Consider the following 15,523-nt stretch of genomic DNA (forward strand, 5'->3'; position numbering starts at 1 on the left):
CCCCCCCCCCCCCCCCCCCCCCCCCCCCACTGAGCAACTTTTCGCCCGGCGCGATTTTCAATTTTTTTCGGGAGCAAAAAAAAAAAAAAAAGTTAGGCCCCCTCCCCTAAGAAATCCTGGATACGCGCCTGGCCAGGATTATAGGGTCACTCCTAATAATCTGACGAACAAGCACGTAAGAAATAAATATCAAAATAAAAGTGGAGAAAGGTTTTAAAAATACTGAGAAAAAAGTTAATTATCACGGTGTGCTGCATCATTATTCGTTGACCACACCCAAGCACCCGAACCAGAGCACCTCACCACACCCAATCCTAATTCCATGGACAGAGGAGAATATTTGTCGACCTGACAAAAAAAGGTGAATAAGGTCTTTAAGATGCCATGGTCGGGCATGGTCAGGCGCGGATCCAGGATTTCTTAGGGGTGAGGGCCCAAATTTGAAATCACTAAATTTAGTGTGCTGAAATATGAAAATCGTGCCAGCCATTATTTCACTCAGTGGGGGGGGGGGGGGGGGGGGGGGGGGGGGGGGGGGGGGGGGTTGTGAGCACTAATTTTTTTGGGGGGCCTTCAAAAATTTGACAAATTGCGTATGTGTATGAGCGCTAGGGGGGGCGGCCGGGTGCCATCGATTGATTGATTGATTGATTGATTTTTATTCGACAAGCTTCCAACATACAACAATATACAATAATAACAGATCAAAAAAAGTCAGCTTGAACAGGATAACCCACGAAAGAAAGAAAGAAAGGATAACCCACCAAAGAAAGGTAAAATTTACGTTAAAAAATGTAAAAATACACATCCCCCCCCCCCCCCCCCCCCCCCCCCCCCCCCCCCCCCCCCCCCCCCTGGATCCGCCACTGGGCATGGTTACACCAGGGATCTGTAAAAGTCGCAGCTCCCTGCTTAAAAGGTTTTAGGAACCCCTGGCCCCTGCCGACATCGACAACTCGTTCGCAAAAAAAAAATTTGTGCTAGGAGCGAGGAGGCGAATTGAGAATGGGACGATCATTCAACTAGGTTCTAGACAACGTTAATGATTTGTCCAAAAACTTTCGGGATCTCGCGTGTAATCTTTCGGAGCTTGGAAGCTGTCTCGTTTAAATCGGGGATGCAGTGCTTGTACGATATTTTCATGTGATTGCTGTCCTGTAGTTTATGGAGTTTTTGGTGAAACAAAAGAACAGACTTCGCCGCAGTGGTACCGTTTCTACATATCGGTCCCACTAATATAATATTTTGTTGGAAAAATTGAATTGAGGATTCTGAAAATCAAACGTCACTCGGAGCACTGTTGGGAAGTCAAACTTTAAAAATGGCATTGTCTAAGAGAGATTTAGACGAGCTGCGGCCAGTCGTGCAGTCATCAGTTTTAAAAGTGCTTGGAATCAATGAACCAAGTGTGGTTATTGCTGCTGTTAATTGCATTGGCCAGAGAATGTCCAAGACAAAAACTGTCGGTAAGGAAGAGCTCCATTTTGTAAAATATTTGTGATGTAGATCTAGTCTAGACCTAACTCACCTAAGACTAAGTTTTAATCATTTCATTAGTACTTGGGGCTTTGGCTTTGTTACTTAGACTTCGTCTGTTGGAAACATCACAGATTCTAATTTCTATTTTCACGAAGGAATAACGTCATCTAGACTGTAAATTTATGTTTAGGGGATTGCTAGATGGGGATGAATATGAAGGGTGTTGTCGATAATTATTTTGTTATTGTAACAGTGGGTGTAGCTTAATCTAGAAAGTAAATTTAAGTTGGATCTATCTAACCAAGAATGGCAAGATAGATCCTCCTTATCAAAGTTTGATATAAATTATAATTATGATTCTATATAAATATTTTATCATGCATAAGTTTTCTCATTTCTTGTTTGTTTGCTCACTTTAGATATGTTAAAACCCTTGCTGGAAGATTCTGCTGAGAGGTTTGTGGAGACTCTTTTTGTTGATGTAGCAGGTTTTCAAGTAGGAAATAGAGCTTCCAAGAGAACCACCAAAGAGGATGATTGTTACGAGGGACACAAGAAACGATCCAAACTCTCTCACTTCCCAGGTGAAGAGGAGAATGGAGTCAAGGTAAAAAGGAAAGATGGTGCATTCACCATAATTACTATTTCGCTGTTAATTACAGTTAATGAAACATTGAACAAATAAACAAAACAGAGATAGCCCATTGTTAGACAGCCCTTAAAGAGAGGTATTAAAGCACAAATTGCATATGACCAGATATAATTGATTCTCAAGCAAAATCCGAACAGCTGCCAATGTGCAATGACTAAAGTAAATTTGCACCGCTGGAGGATTTGGGTAATTTAACAATGAGCATTAGGAAGCATAAACGTTAATACTAAATCAAGTGCAGCTGAATTCTTAAGATTGAGATTACAGATGTAATGATAAAGTTGCCTTATTAGCCTCCATAGTTTAAGGCATCGAATTACAACAGTTGCACATTTTCATGGGCTTTGTAAATGTATGTTTGTGTTTAGGCCATTAAAACTCCTGTATATAAGAACATGTTTTAATGGGTCGTCAGTGATCTTAGACTTATTACTGTTTTGAGAAACTGGCCCCAAATGCCTAGGAGAACATAATTTTTGGGATATATTGGGTTATATTTTCTTAATACGAAGCACTCACAATTTATAATTAGCTGGTGTACTTACTTATCAGTCCCCCCTAAATGTATCCTTATCGGTACAAATTGACTGAAATATTTCTCCCTCTGACCCCAGTTTGCCAAGAGTCAGCCAGAGGCCTTGAGGAATGATGCCCTGGAGAAGGCCAAAAAAGCAGCTGAGATTCAAGCCCGCATACAGGCAACCATGATGAGTGCTGGGTTAGGAGGTCTGAAGCTACCACCCATGCCTGGGATTCCCCAAGCACCTGCGATACCTAAAGTACCAGCTACTAAGGAAGATATCAACGATATGAAATCACCCCCTTCTGTTCTTACAAAGTGAGAAAACATTCTACTATTCATCAGTCGAGTCTTTTATCTTCCAAATGTAACTCTATTTGCTGTTGTTAGTGTTGATGCCATTGTTGTTGTTTATCTTTTTTTTAAAGCTTATGAATGATTGATAAGTCCAGAGGAATAAAACGGTTTCTCAATCCTTTAGAATAAACCTTTGTTTATCTTTTCCTCAAAGCTAAATGTGAATAATTGATTGATAAGTCCAAAGGAATGAAACATTTTTGGATCCTTTATCCACGTAAGTGTAAGGTTTTTATGTGAAGCCTGATATGTTATTTATCTTTTTTTTGCCCCAGACCAGCGCCTTTGATTCTGGATGAACAAGGAAGAACAATTGATAAATCGGGACGTGTTATCATACTGCCTCAACACAGACCAACGATTAAGGTATACGGTAGATGCTGAAGTAACTTTGCATTTTATCTTTGATATGTTTCACTTAAATATAAGATCAAATTAATATTGATAATATGTATGTTATCTCCTTGTCAAATAAAACAGAGAAAATGCACAGAGAGAGTTTGGAATAAGAGGAAGATGTGAGGATGTCTTTCAATTTAGTTTTCATGCAGAAAAAAAACAAGACCTTGCATTTTATGGAGATGTATACAATAGAGAAGACATTGTGTTTAGGAAACTTTGTGTGATTCACTGCAATTCTTCATGATTTGTTAATTCTGATTTACTTCTGGATTGGGTCATTGATAAGTGATAGATAGTGACTTTAGTAAGTTAATGTACCTGCAAGAGCTTATGTAGTGTTTAAACAATTTTAATGCCATAATTGTACTCTGAAGAAGAGAAATATGAAGGCTTTACATGCTGATGTATTCTTTTCAAGCCATGTGCCTATGATGGTAAACAAATGATCTAAATTGCTGCAGTACTTAAGGATTCCTGCCAAACTATTCTAACCTGTCAGTACGTTTGCAATGATCAACATTTCGTAGACTACAAAAATTATTATAAACGAACATTTTCATGTGTTTTACTTTTTAGGTATTCACTTCTAATACCATTTTCCTTCTCCAATTTATATTTAGGCAAACATCCGAGCCAAACGGAGAGAAGAATTCAAGGTCAATCAGCAGGAGAAACCACAGGACCTCTCTGCAGACTCTAACAAGTTCTTTGACCCACGGGTAGTGCCTGTAGTCGGTAGAGGGAACAGAAAGTCATTCAAGTTTCATGACCAGGGCAAATTTGAACAGGTTGCACAGAGGATAAGGGCAAAGGTGGGTTTGCCTCAATTTTTGTTTTTTCGTAGAATGGAGTCTGTATACTCTACTGAATTCTGATTGGGTCAATATCAGGGGGAAGTCCCCAGGAAGTGAAAGGTATGAAATGCTAAATTGATTCTTGAAAGGAAGCTGTGTAATGAGAGGGAAAAATGGACAAGACAGCTGGAGAAATCATTATGATTAAAAAATACATGGGTTATTAAACTCTTGCTGGCATACCATCATTTTTCATGCGAATGTCTTTGAAAGCATGAAAAAATATCTATCATTGGTCTTGCTTGGGCACATATCTACCTGTTGGAGCATTTGGTTTATCTGAATGAAAACACTCAAACAGTCTTTTTATCGCAAACTCTCGAAAAAAAATTCTTCTGATATGGCTAAACCTGATTCTAGGTGTACCTGTCAGTCATGGTCAACAAAGGAAAAACCTTGGTCTAATTAAATGTCTTCTTCTTTATGTGCCATGTCCTGAGACGTTGGCGACCATGGACTGCCACAACTTTCTGTCCCATATTCTATACCCATCCACATAATCCTCCTTCTACCCCTACTCCTCCTCCCCTCAATTCTTCCAGTCAGTGAAAATTTTTCCAAACCATTATTTCGAATAACATGACCCAAGAAGCTCAGCTGTCGACCTCTTATATTATTCAGAAGCTTTCGTCTTGTTCCTGCCATGGCAAATACCTCATTATTTGAAACTCTTTCTGTCCATGAAATTCATAGCATCCTTCTCAGGAACCAAACTTCACAAATTTCCAGTCGCTTAAATGTACTTTTGGTAAACTCAATTGTATACCTTACTTATTAGCCCCAGCACTGGTTGTAAATTTAAATAGAATATGAGCTACAATATTTTTCAAATATGGCATTTCTACTATGCACACCTATATACATGTATGCTTCTTACATTGACTCATGGTATTTCCCTTTGCAATCTATTCCAGTCACAACTAGAGAAGCTTCAGAATGAGATCTCTCAGGCAGCTAAGAAGACTGGAATCACATCAGCAACCAAACTAGCCTTGATCACACCCAAGAGAGAATTGGTAAGAACAATTAGACAAAATCAGATCTGTAGCTATGAAGGCTGTGCATAACCGTGTAATGAGGTACTCGAGTACACTCCCAGGCTTTCAGGCGACTACTCGAATACTCCGGCTACGATAACCCACACTATTTTACTGCAAGTTGCAATTGAAGGCGCCGATTTGTGCTTGTGAACTTCTCACAAATAATAATAACTATGTTGTTTTAAAAACTAAAGATGACAGACAAATTATCCTCCAAGTTCAAACAGAAATCTGGACATTGGCAGCTAGTTTGGTCCTAGTTTCTGAGTGGTGAGTTGACAGTGACACCCATGTATGATTGAGCTGGGAAACAATTTTACTCACGGTACCCTGCCGGTGCTTATCCGGGCACAGGTGAGCTTCGGCCGGCCCGCATACTGCCAGGTAGAGAAAAAAAAATCAGCAAAAAAAAAAAAAAATGCCGGCCGTGTATTCGAGTACGACAAAATCGTACTCGAGTAGTTGTCAACTGTGCGAGTACTCGTCGCAGCCTTAGTAGCTATATCAAACAACTCTCAACTCTAAAGAGTTAAAGATGCAGAAAATATTACAAGGTCTTCCTTTGAATGCTTTGAATCATTATCAGGCACAGACTGATGTTTTCGCACTGCCCCTGCAATTGAAGTTATATACTTTAAAACAAAAAAGAATATTAACTTGTGTTCATTAAATGAATCTGTTTAAAATTAAGTTATTGTTTCTTTGCTGTATTGGTAGTAACACTGTATATCCCTGTACATTTTTGGACCATGCATCGGGAATGCAATGCATGTCAATCCGGACTGCCCAGAAGGCTTTTGTTCTTTTCCTTTTTCTTCTTTTTTTAGTGTGACGATTCCCCTTAAATCAGATATAAACCTAACATTAGTCTCATTTTCTTCAGAATTAAAAGTGTCATTACTGTAAGTTTTAGGAGTAGATTTTCTGAGTCTGAAACAAAATTAAGTAATATTGTGAATCGTGTCCGGCTTTCCAGGAATTAATAGCATTTTATTCTACTTTTTTGACGTAATAATTTTTGTAATAACTTTTAGCTTTTATGGAAATCACATCGGGACCATAAAGGAAAAACTTTGAGAAACCCTTGTTTAAATTTTTTACTCGTTTGTTGCCCTACTGTATTACTTGCTAATTCTTTCATATGATAGTTGTCTGTCCTTAAAAATCCTTAAAAAATACATTCTCTGTTTATCTCCTCCTCCCTCCATTTAGAAAGAGAATGAAATACCGGGTGTTGAATGGTGGGATAGTTTCATCCTTCCTACAGAGACATATGCAGATGTGAGCAAAGGTACCACTCAGGCTAGTGGAACAGATAAATTAGTAGGCATCACTAATTTGGTAGAGCATCCCATTCAAATCGAACCTCCAGGTAAGATAGCGTCACTTGTTATGCCTCCGCCACCGAAGGTGGTGCCGGAGGCATCATGTTTTCGGGTTGTCCGTCCGTCTGTATGTCCGTCCGTACGTCCGTCCCGTTTGACCGTTATCACAATATCTCAAGAACCATTTAAGATTTAAACTTAAGACTCGGGAATAGTATTTTTCACCATAGGAAGACGATCTGATTAGATTTTGGAGTACGTAGGTCAAAGGTCACAGGTCACAGAGGTCAACTTATGAAATTCCTTGTATTGAGTTTGTTAGCGCGATATCTCAAGAACCATTTGAGATTTAAACTTCAAACTTAAGGATAGTATGTATCACCATAGGAAGACGATCTGATTAGATTTTGGAGCACGTATGTCAAAGGTCAAGGGTCACAGAGGTCAACTTATGAAATTCCATACATTGAGATTGTTATCATGATATCTCAAGAACCACTGGAGATTTAAAAACTTCAAACTTAAGGATAGTATGTATCACCATAGGAAGACGATCTGATTAGATTTTGGAGCACGTAGGTCAAAGGTCAAGGGTCACAGAGGTCAACTTATGAAATTCCATACATTGAGATTGTTATCATAATATCTCAAGAACCACTGGAGATTTAAACTTCAAACTTAATGATAGTGTGTATCACCATAGGAAGACAATCTGATTAGATTTTGGAGCACGTAGGTCAAAGGTCAAGGGTCACAGAGGTCAACTTATGAAATTCCATACATTGAGATTGTTATCATGATATCTCAAGAACCACTGGAGATTTAAACTCCAAACTTGTTTAAATTGCTCTATGGCGGAGGCATTATTTTCGACTGCACGCAGTCAAAATTCCATCTAGTTTTAGTCTCGTTCTAGTACCTGCAAAATAACAAGTTTAGAGAGATACCACCTAGTCTGTTGTTAAAGAAATAGACATGAGTTGTTTTGTTTATATTGAACCCCAAGCTATATAAGGTAACATTGAATGGAATACACATATATCCCATGAATTGATGGGAATATACCAAGAGTCAGCATGACAAGTGAAATATTTTCATAGCGAATGTAATGTACCCTTTTTTATCAATTAAGCAAAACCTATTCAGTATTATCAACAATTATATAAAAATCTAGTACCTCAACCCATGTGTTTTTGTATCAACTTCAACATTAAAAAAAGGGAGCAAAATATATTTTGCCCTTACCCAAGCATTTGGTAATGGCTGTGCGCATACATCTACTGTCCTAGCCTAGGCGCATTTATAAAATGCGTTCACGCACCCCAAAGAAAAATATTGGATGGTCATCAGGGTACTTTTGCACAAAGTCTAAGATGCACGAATAGTACTGGTTTCCAATGCAAATAATAATACATAATACTATGTAAAATAATTCATGTGATGTATTGTACCTTTGTTGAGACAAGATGAATATGGCATTAATAATTGCAGATCTCCAAAAAAAAATGAAGCTTTACCATGTTGATAAAGTAGCTACATGTAGTCCACTTTTCAGATGATACTAGAAGTGACTAAACAAGATAAAATACTGTGCAATAATCTTCTGTACGATTATATTGACCGTTTCAGGTGGACTGTCATTTATCCACCAATATAAAAGAAAATATTCCTTTAAGATATCCCTTTAAAATATGGAGAGGTGATGATTTAGTTAAGAACTTGGAAGTAAATGACTTGTAAACCTATAGTTCTCAGGCAAATGATAAACCTCATGTTTGTTTCATTAATGTACAGCTGAGAAGAAAGATGTTGAGCTTCCTATTTATCTGACAAAGAAGGAGATGAAGAAACTGAGGAGACAGAGGAGGAGAGAAGCATTAAAAGAAACGACAGAAAAGATTAGAATGGGCCTTGAACCACCACCAGAACCAAAAGGTAATACTTCAATTTAATTAAATTCCAATAAAATATACAAAACAGAATACAATTATGACAGAATAACAGTATAAATCCATCAAGAGTACAACATAAGGAAAAAATGATAAAATAATAAAGCAATACAAGATGGAGCATTATCACATACTTGAATTTTGTTGTCACCATTACATTATGGTTGTTCTTTTGTTGTTGCTAGATGAGTATGATATCTACAGTTGACATACTATTTGTCATTTTGTAGATACAGTCTCCACATGAACAGATAAGGGAAATTCCCTATAGGTCAACCAGATGATTAGACAATAGCTTATCCTTCATCATTCTTTAGAAATAATCATTAAACAAAGTTTGCAAAGTTATTGTTCACTGTCAATCAGTGAGTACTAAGTACCCCTACAAGGAGGGTAAAAGTTAGAATAATAACTCTATTCTGTTGGACATCAATTTTGTTCTTTCTGGTATTTTTTTAAAGCCCCACTGCACTACTTATAGCTACTTGCACCCTCTATGTAGCAGTCAATTTCTAATTGGTAACCGTTGGTCCCCCATGGTCCCCTTTTTCTTATGTTAATTGAGAGCTTATTTGATGAGATAACTACCTGTTAGTGACCATGCAGGGAGGTCTAATCCCTCCTGGCCTAACTAGTGCAGATAGGCTTTAAATTGTGTACAGTATTTGTCTTGTAACTCTAGAGATATGTTTTTTCTTTTTATCTTGCACAGTACGCATGGCAAACCTGATGAGAGTATTGGGTACAGAGGCTGTCCAGGATCCTACTAAAGTAGAAGCACATGTCAGGGCACAGATGGAGAAAAGACAAAGGTATGGACTTGATTCATTCATCGGATAGTGGAGTTCGAATCCCCACTGAACTACTTGTAGCTACTTGCTCCCTCTATATAGAAAACAATGCCTACGTGGTACCTGTTGATCCCCCCCCATGATCCTCTTTTTCTTATGTTAATTGAGAGCCGAGTTGATGAGATAACCAACTATCAATCCCTCCTGGACAAACTAGTTCAGACAGGCTTTAAAATCTTTACTTTAAGACTTGGATTCAATGGTCCTACTAAAGCAAACTACAAGACGAAAACAGTCTCGTGCAAAAGCTGACGAGAATTTTAATGAACCAATCTTGAAATGCAAAATTCAAAGGAATCTGGCATGATAGATGAAATTCGTTTTAATGCACTTGGGTATAATAATAATAATAATAACATTTTGCTTTTATATAGCCCTTAATACATCTATGATGTCTCTAAGCGTTTAAAGATATACTATTACCCCACTCATATCAGAGCTTCAATAACAGCAACCAGTACTTCTTTTTTGTTTTATTGCTGATAACTTGATGTCTCTTCTCTGTTCGCTAGGACACATGAGGAAACAAATGCAGCGCGGAAGCTGACTACAGAGCAACGGAAGGAGAAGAAGGAACGCAAGATGAGAGAGGACACCTCGACGGGCGTCACCGTGAATGTGTACCGGGTATTGAACCTCAACAACCCAGCTAAACGCTTCAAGGTCGAAGCCAACGCCAAGCAGCTTCAGATGACGGGCATAGCTGTGGTCCACAAGGATATGAATTGTGTTGTGGTAGAAGGGGGTAAGTATTCATCCAAATCTGAAGAGTATTTAAATGGAAGAAAGATAAGAGGATCAGTTTTCGAATAAAGGATTTGTTGACAAGTGAGGATCCAGGGTAGAATTTTAGTTGTGTATAACACCCAAATACAACTTTTACCAAGGTTAAGTACAATTTTAGGAATAATCATTTAAAAAAGAAACACTGGTTTGCTATTATTCAAGCCCTGATATTCATATTAGCTTCATGCTTTTAGGGATTTTCGCCCCCTTCCTAGATAACCTAAATATTTATTTCATGATATGTACTTTTTGTTTTTGTGCAGGAAATATATTCATTGGTTTGAAGTGAATTGAATATCTATCGGATCTCATACATTGCAGAGATTGAAAACCTTCTGTAATCTGACCGCACATGAAATTGTCAATATTTTTGCTAAAGCCTCGGTCACAAATGCCATTATGAACTGCTACGAACGCCGCACGTACGATTTTCAGACAATGGAAATTCGGGAAGACAATGGAAAAACAGGGAGATTCGTACAAAATTATCGTTCGTACAAACCTTTGTGACCGTAGCATAACTATGTACTGTGTTCTATTTTTCAGGACCAAAGCAGCAGAAAAAATTCCAGCGGTTGATGTTGCACAGGATCAAATGGGGGGAGGATAAAAGGAGCAAACATGATGGTGAGTTTGAGAAGCACATTTAAGTATATTTCGCCCCCCCCCCCTCCCTCCCTTCTGTTAAGCAATGGGAGATGTTTCGATTGAGTAACTGATGTGCTGTTGAAGTGTAAAAGTTTTAGTTCTTTTGAGATAACTACTTATCAGTATTTTACTCCTTTTGTGGCATGAGTGGCAAAGTTTAAGAGATAGTTACAGTATGATGTAAAGTCTCTGCAAGATGTTTTATGCCAACATTCATTTAGGATTGTTGTCTAAAAAAGGCTCAGAAGGAGTTTGAACCATCAAGGATAGCCCAGTTTTCACAAACTCTTTGACAATAATTGCATTTATGAAGTATGACAAATTCAAATGAAAAGATGTTATAAATTTTTGATCACCAGTTATGTTATTCTTGGGCTACTTCAATTGTAGTATTGCTTCAGAGGTAGTGTTTAAGTAGTCACCCCAAGAAAATTCACGATAACTGAAAATTTTGGACAAATTATATATGAATGGAAAGATTTTCTCTTGAAAAACATGAATAATTTGCTGAAAAATCATATACGGTAGATATCATGGATAGGCGTAAAATGCAATTTTTTGGCTAGCTGAGTCTCGCATGTGACATCACGAATCTTGACGCTATACGGAGGACCGCTGAAGGCAGAAAATCTGGATCTCAAAATTAACATTTTTGAGAGATGATTACTGCAGCCCAAAAAAATATTTTGAAGAGGGAAGTTGTTATATTTGATCAGTAAGGCTTCCCCTTTGCATTGATATGAATTCTGCATCAATTCAAAACACTTTTGATTATTTGGGTGACTACTTTAATGAACTAATAGTGTTTCAATGATAGAATATATACATGGGAGTTTCTATGGAAATGTATGTCTTCCGTTCAGATGATGACTCTGGAGACGAAGCGGTCAAGTCCAACCACTGTCAGCTGATGTGGTCAGGGATGATCAAACAACGCAACTTCAGTGACCTTCACTTCAAGCTGTGCCCAACCGAAGCGATGGCCAGAGAACAGTTTAAGAAGCACAACGTGGAACACTACTGGGGCCTTGTTCACAGTCAGAGCGTCCTGGATTCTACAGACACATGATCGACAACAGTTTGTAAAAATCAGTCATCAAAGCAAAATGTCGGTATTTTTGTCTCTTTTCAAATGTGAATGTTATTTTTTGAAGTTTTTAATTGTTTTATGAAGCCTTTTTTTTGCTCTAAAGCTTTAAGTTTTTTAAAAGTAAACTTATGAAAAGAGCAAGCATGAATATTTTCCTGTGAGGTAGGAATGAGAGCATCTTCTTACTCACTAGCAAGTACATCTTCTACTAGATAATGGCAAATCAATCGAGATTTACTCTTTGATTGCTATGTAACTGAATGTTTCTTTTAAAATGTAATTTCGCTTGAGTTTCTTATATCACATGCTATTGGAAACTGATTTGATTTGCTTTGCATAGGCAAAATAGTCAAATGAATCATTGCACATATTATGAATTCAAACAAGGGAATGCAAACAAAAAATATTAAAATCTAATATGGTATGCCTTCAAAATCAGCTAAGGAACACACAATTTCAAAATGTCAGATCACATAAACTTCTCACCAATAATGCAAGCTTGGTTATTGGTACTACTACTGATAAGATGATTTTATTTATGGTGAAAGCCACAAAATTACTTTATTATCAGTGCAATCTACTTTCACCTTTGACCTTCATAAATTGGTAGGTCAAAAAAAGGAATTTCGGTTGAACATTGGATTGTCTGAACATTATTGATTTCTTGTTTTGTTCCACTCTAAAAAATCCAAAAGTTGAAGTAGTGTTCCATGAAAGGATGAAAGTTATCCAGAGACGATGTGATCCCATTTTGAGATTGTGTTTCATTGTATCTTAGAGCAAAGGTACTTTCATGCTTTATTGCTGTTTCTGTTTCTATCTCTCAAGCCAATGGAGATATATGAATCTACAGCAGTTGAGGCAGGCAGGCCACAGGATAAAGCCGACACTCCTCTGGTAACGAGTCTTATCTGCTATTAAGTCAAGTCTAAGTATGTTATCCATGTTAATGTTTTGGACATTTTCTATGTCTGCATCAATGAAGGTGGTGCTGTATTGCATGTCTGTGGTCTTTTGGTTTTAAGGTGTTGATCTTTCAAACCTTTTAGAATTCTTGATAAGATCAAAACCAGAGCAAGCTGATTAAAAAAGAAAAAGTTTGAAGAATTACTAAGCTTATAATTTTGGTGTACTTATACCATGGGTTAGAATGTTACTGACCCACAAACAGATGTATGAGTTGATGAACAGAAAGGGTAGAATACCTTTTTGTGTTGAAAAAACAAGTGATTTTTACAGAAAACATGTTCCTTATTTCTTTTATCTTATCATCAGGCTCTTCCTTTCGATTGATGTTTTTCATTTGAAGGGAAGAGCATATTTGTAATGATCAGACTTGTCTGGTAAATACCCATGTGATGTTTTGTTTTGTCTATATGGCAAGATTTTTATACTTCTTTTCCTGGAATGAATGATGCAAATTCAAAAAAGGTACTTTAGCTTACTTAAATATCAGTTGACAATGATAGTAATTCCTTTCCCCTTTCTCTCTAAGCGTAAAGTATCAACTTAACAACCATGATTATTCCAAATGTTGCTTTTTTCATTGATTATATACATACATGTATATATATATATATTATATGTATATATTTTTACATATATTCATCTGAAACGACAACATGCAAAGTTGATAAGATATTGTTATCTTCTTCTTTTTTGTTGGGGGGGGGGGGGGGGGGGGGGGATGGTTGGTCAATAATTTTGGTTGTAAACGCCCTGATCAAGTACAATGTATATGGAAACTAGTTCAAGCGATTTATGTCACTAATGGGAGTAGGTGTCAAGGTGCATTACAACAGATTTTAAAAAATGGAGGAGTACTCTCTTTTAATACATACAACTGTAAAACATGTAGTGCAAGATGTGATTGTACATTACTTTGGAATTGTGGCAAGATTACACCAGAGAGGAAATATTGATTTTTTTTTTTTTTTTTTAATATCTTAAAGACATGTATATCATAATTGGTTTAACAACTGTAGCAATATTGTGGATCGTACAAACATTTATCCTCAAATGTATGCTAATAGGTTAATAGTGTTTCTCTGAACCAATTTAAGCTTGTAAGCATACAACAAAGAAGTGATGTGAAGCAGTAAGAGCAGTTTTGTTTGATTTTTCAAATCAAGGTTTAAAAGGCTTTCCTGGAAATGGGCATTGCTTTGATAAACTTGGTCTTGCTCCTAATATGGTATTTTTGACAATAGTCTAGTACCATCTGCTACAACATTTGTGTAAGACATCAAAATCGTTTATGGAGTAATGAAGCTGGAAATTTGAGATGCTTTGAAATATATACCCAGGTGCTTGCCCCGATTCTTGTAGCAATGTACATGACATAAAGAAATCAGGTATGCCTTGAAGTGTTTTTGTTTTGATTTTGTTTCTCCAGTTGGAATCAAATGATCTCATCTCTCCTAACTCAACCCATCAATACAACGTGTAAGGTAGGTATCATCATTGTGATGATGTAAACAAAATGTGTATGCCGATTACAAATGTATTAACGATATAGAACCAGGATGATGCATGCATTATCTTCTGTTTTATTCTTTGATTGCTCTTCTGGTTGTTTTTTGGTTGGGGCAACCTGTAGGAAACAAAGATAGCATGCTTCCTTCTATCTTGCTGCCCACTAATGTGTGGTATACTTATGGATCTATACAGCAATGTAGTTCTGTAGGCCTTTCCCACTCTGGATCAGCACCTTTAGAAAGAGTCCTTATTTAAATTTTATGGGTTCTTCTTATTTTGGCAGATTATTCTTGTTATGAATTTGTCAAGATATTGCATCATTACGCGAGTTTACAAACAAGCAAAATGTCAGATTTGTTATCTGTTGATTTCTAATTACTTGATATGTGAAGAAAAGGGTAGTAAATCCAACTTCACTCTTTCAGGGTTTTTCTAACAGATTGTTATGACATCATTTGAAATGTACAATTGTATTTTTATTTAGATCATTCTTAGAACTAAATTGATTATTCTAGGACATGTGTTCAGTTCTATTCAGTGTAAAAACGAGAAGAAACACTACAATGTCAAGCAGCATACCTTACCCTCCTTTATACATAAGCTGCACATATTTTATCCCATTTGATAGTAGTGTATGCGAAGATTAAAATTTTTACTTTTTATTGTGACAACAGTCTCATCTTATCCATGTTTTTTTTTTATGATTGTACAGAGCACTGGAGGAATGTTTGTCATAAAGAGTACAGCCCTAACATTTGCTAGAGTTTCTGTTTGGATATGATACTTATGTTTTGTAATTTTGCTTTGATATGTTTGTATGCAAAGTTCCAAAATATCTCTTATGTGAAAGGAGGATCAAAATAAAACTTGTAAATACCATCTGAAATAACAAATTGTGAGATCATTGTTTTATTGCCTTCCTCATGAAAGTATATCGGGCCTTTTCTCATTATGATATCATTACATGTATATCTTATATATGCTCCTGTTCTTCTTTCTTCTTCAGCCATATTATGTCACCTTATGTATCTATCTTTCCATCTCTTTATCTTTTTCTTTTATCCTTTTTCATTCAATCTCTTTCTCTTTGCA

At 36.8% G+C, this 15,523-nt stretch overlaps 1 protein-coding gene across 1 annotated transcript; it reads left to right on the forward strand.

The window, feature by feature from the left end:
• The first annotated feature begins 1,115 nt into the window (after positions 1-1,115).
• On the forward strand, positions 1,116-15,307 carry LOC575001 (U4/U6 small nuclear ribonucleoprotein Prp3). The gene is made up of 12 exons (XM_030985619.1): positions 1,116-1,466; positions 1,899-2,086; positions 2,746-2,969; positions 3,284-3,374; positions 4,031-4,222; positions 5,179-5,280; positions 6,517-6,676; positions 8,424-8,564; positions 9,291-9,390; positions 9,942-10,174; positions 10,762-10,842; positions 11,727-15,307. Exons 1-12 carry the CDS (start codon positions 1,322-1,324, stop codon positions 11,930-11,932), a joined length of 1,863 nt encoding a protein of 620 aa, XP_030841479.1. The 5' UTR covers positions 1,116-1,321; the 3' UTR covers positions 11,933-15,307.
• The last annotated feature ends 216 nt before the right edge of the window (positions 15,308-15,523 follow it).

Source organism: Strongylocentrotus purpuratus, unplaced genomic scaffold (genome assembly GCF_000002235.5).
Source record: "Strongylocentrotus purpuratus isolate Spur 01 unplaced genomic scaffold, Spur_5.0 spur5_contig_836, whole genome shotgun sequence".
Taxonomy (NCBI): domain Eukaryota; kingdom Metazoa; phylum Echinodermata; class Echinoidea; order Camarodonta; family Strongylocentrotidae; genus Strongylocentrotus; species Strongylocentrotus purpuratus.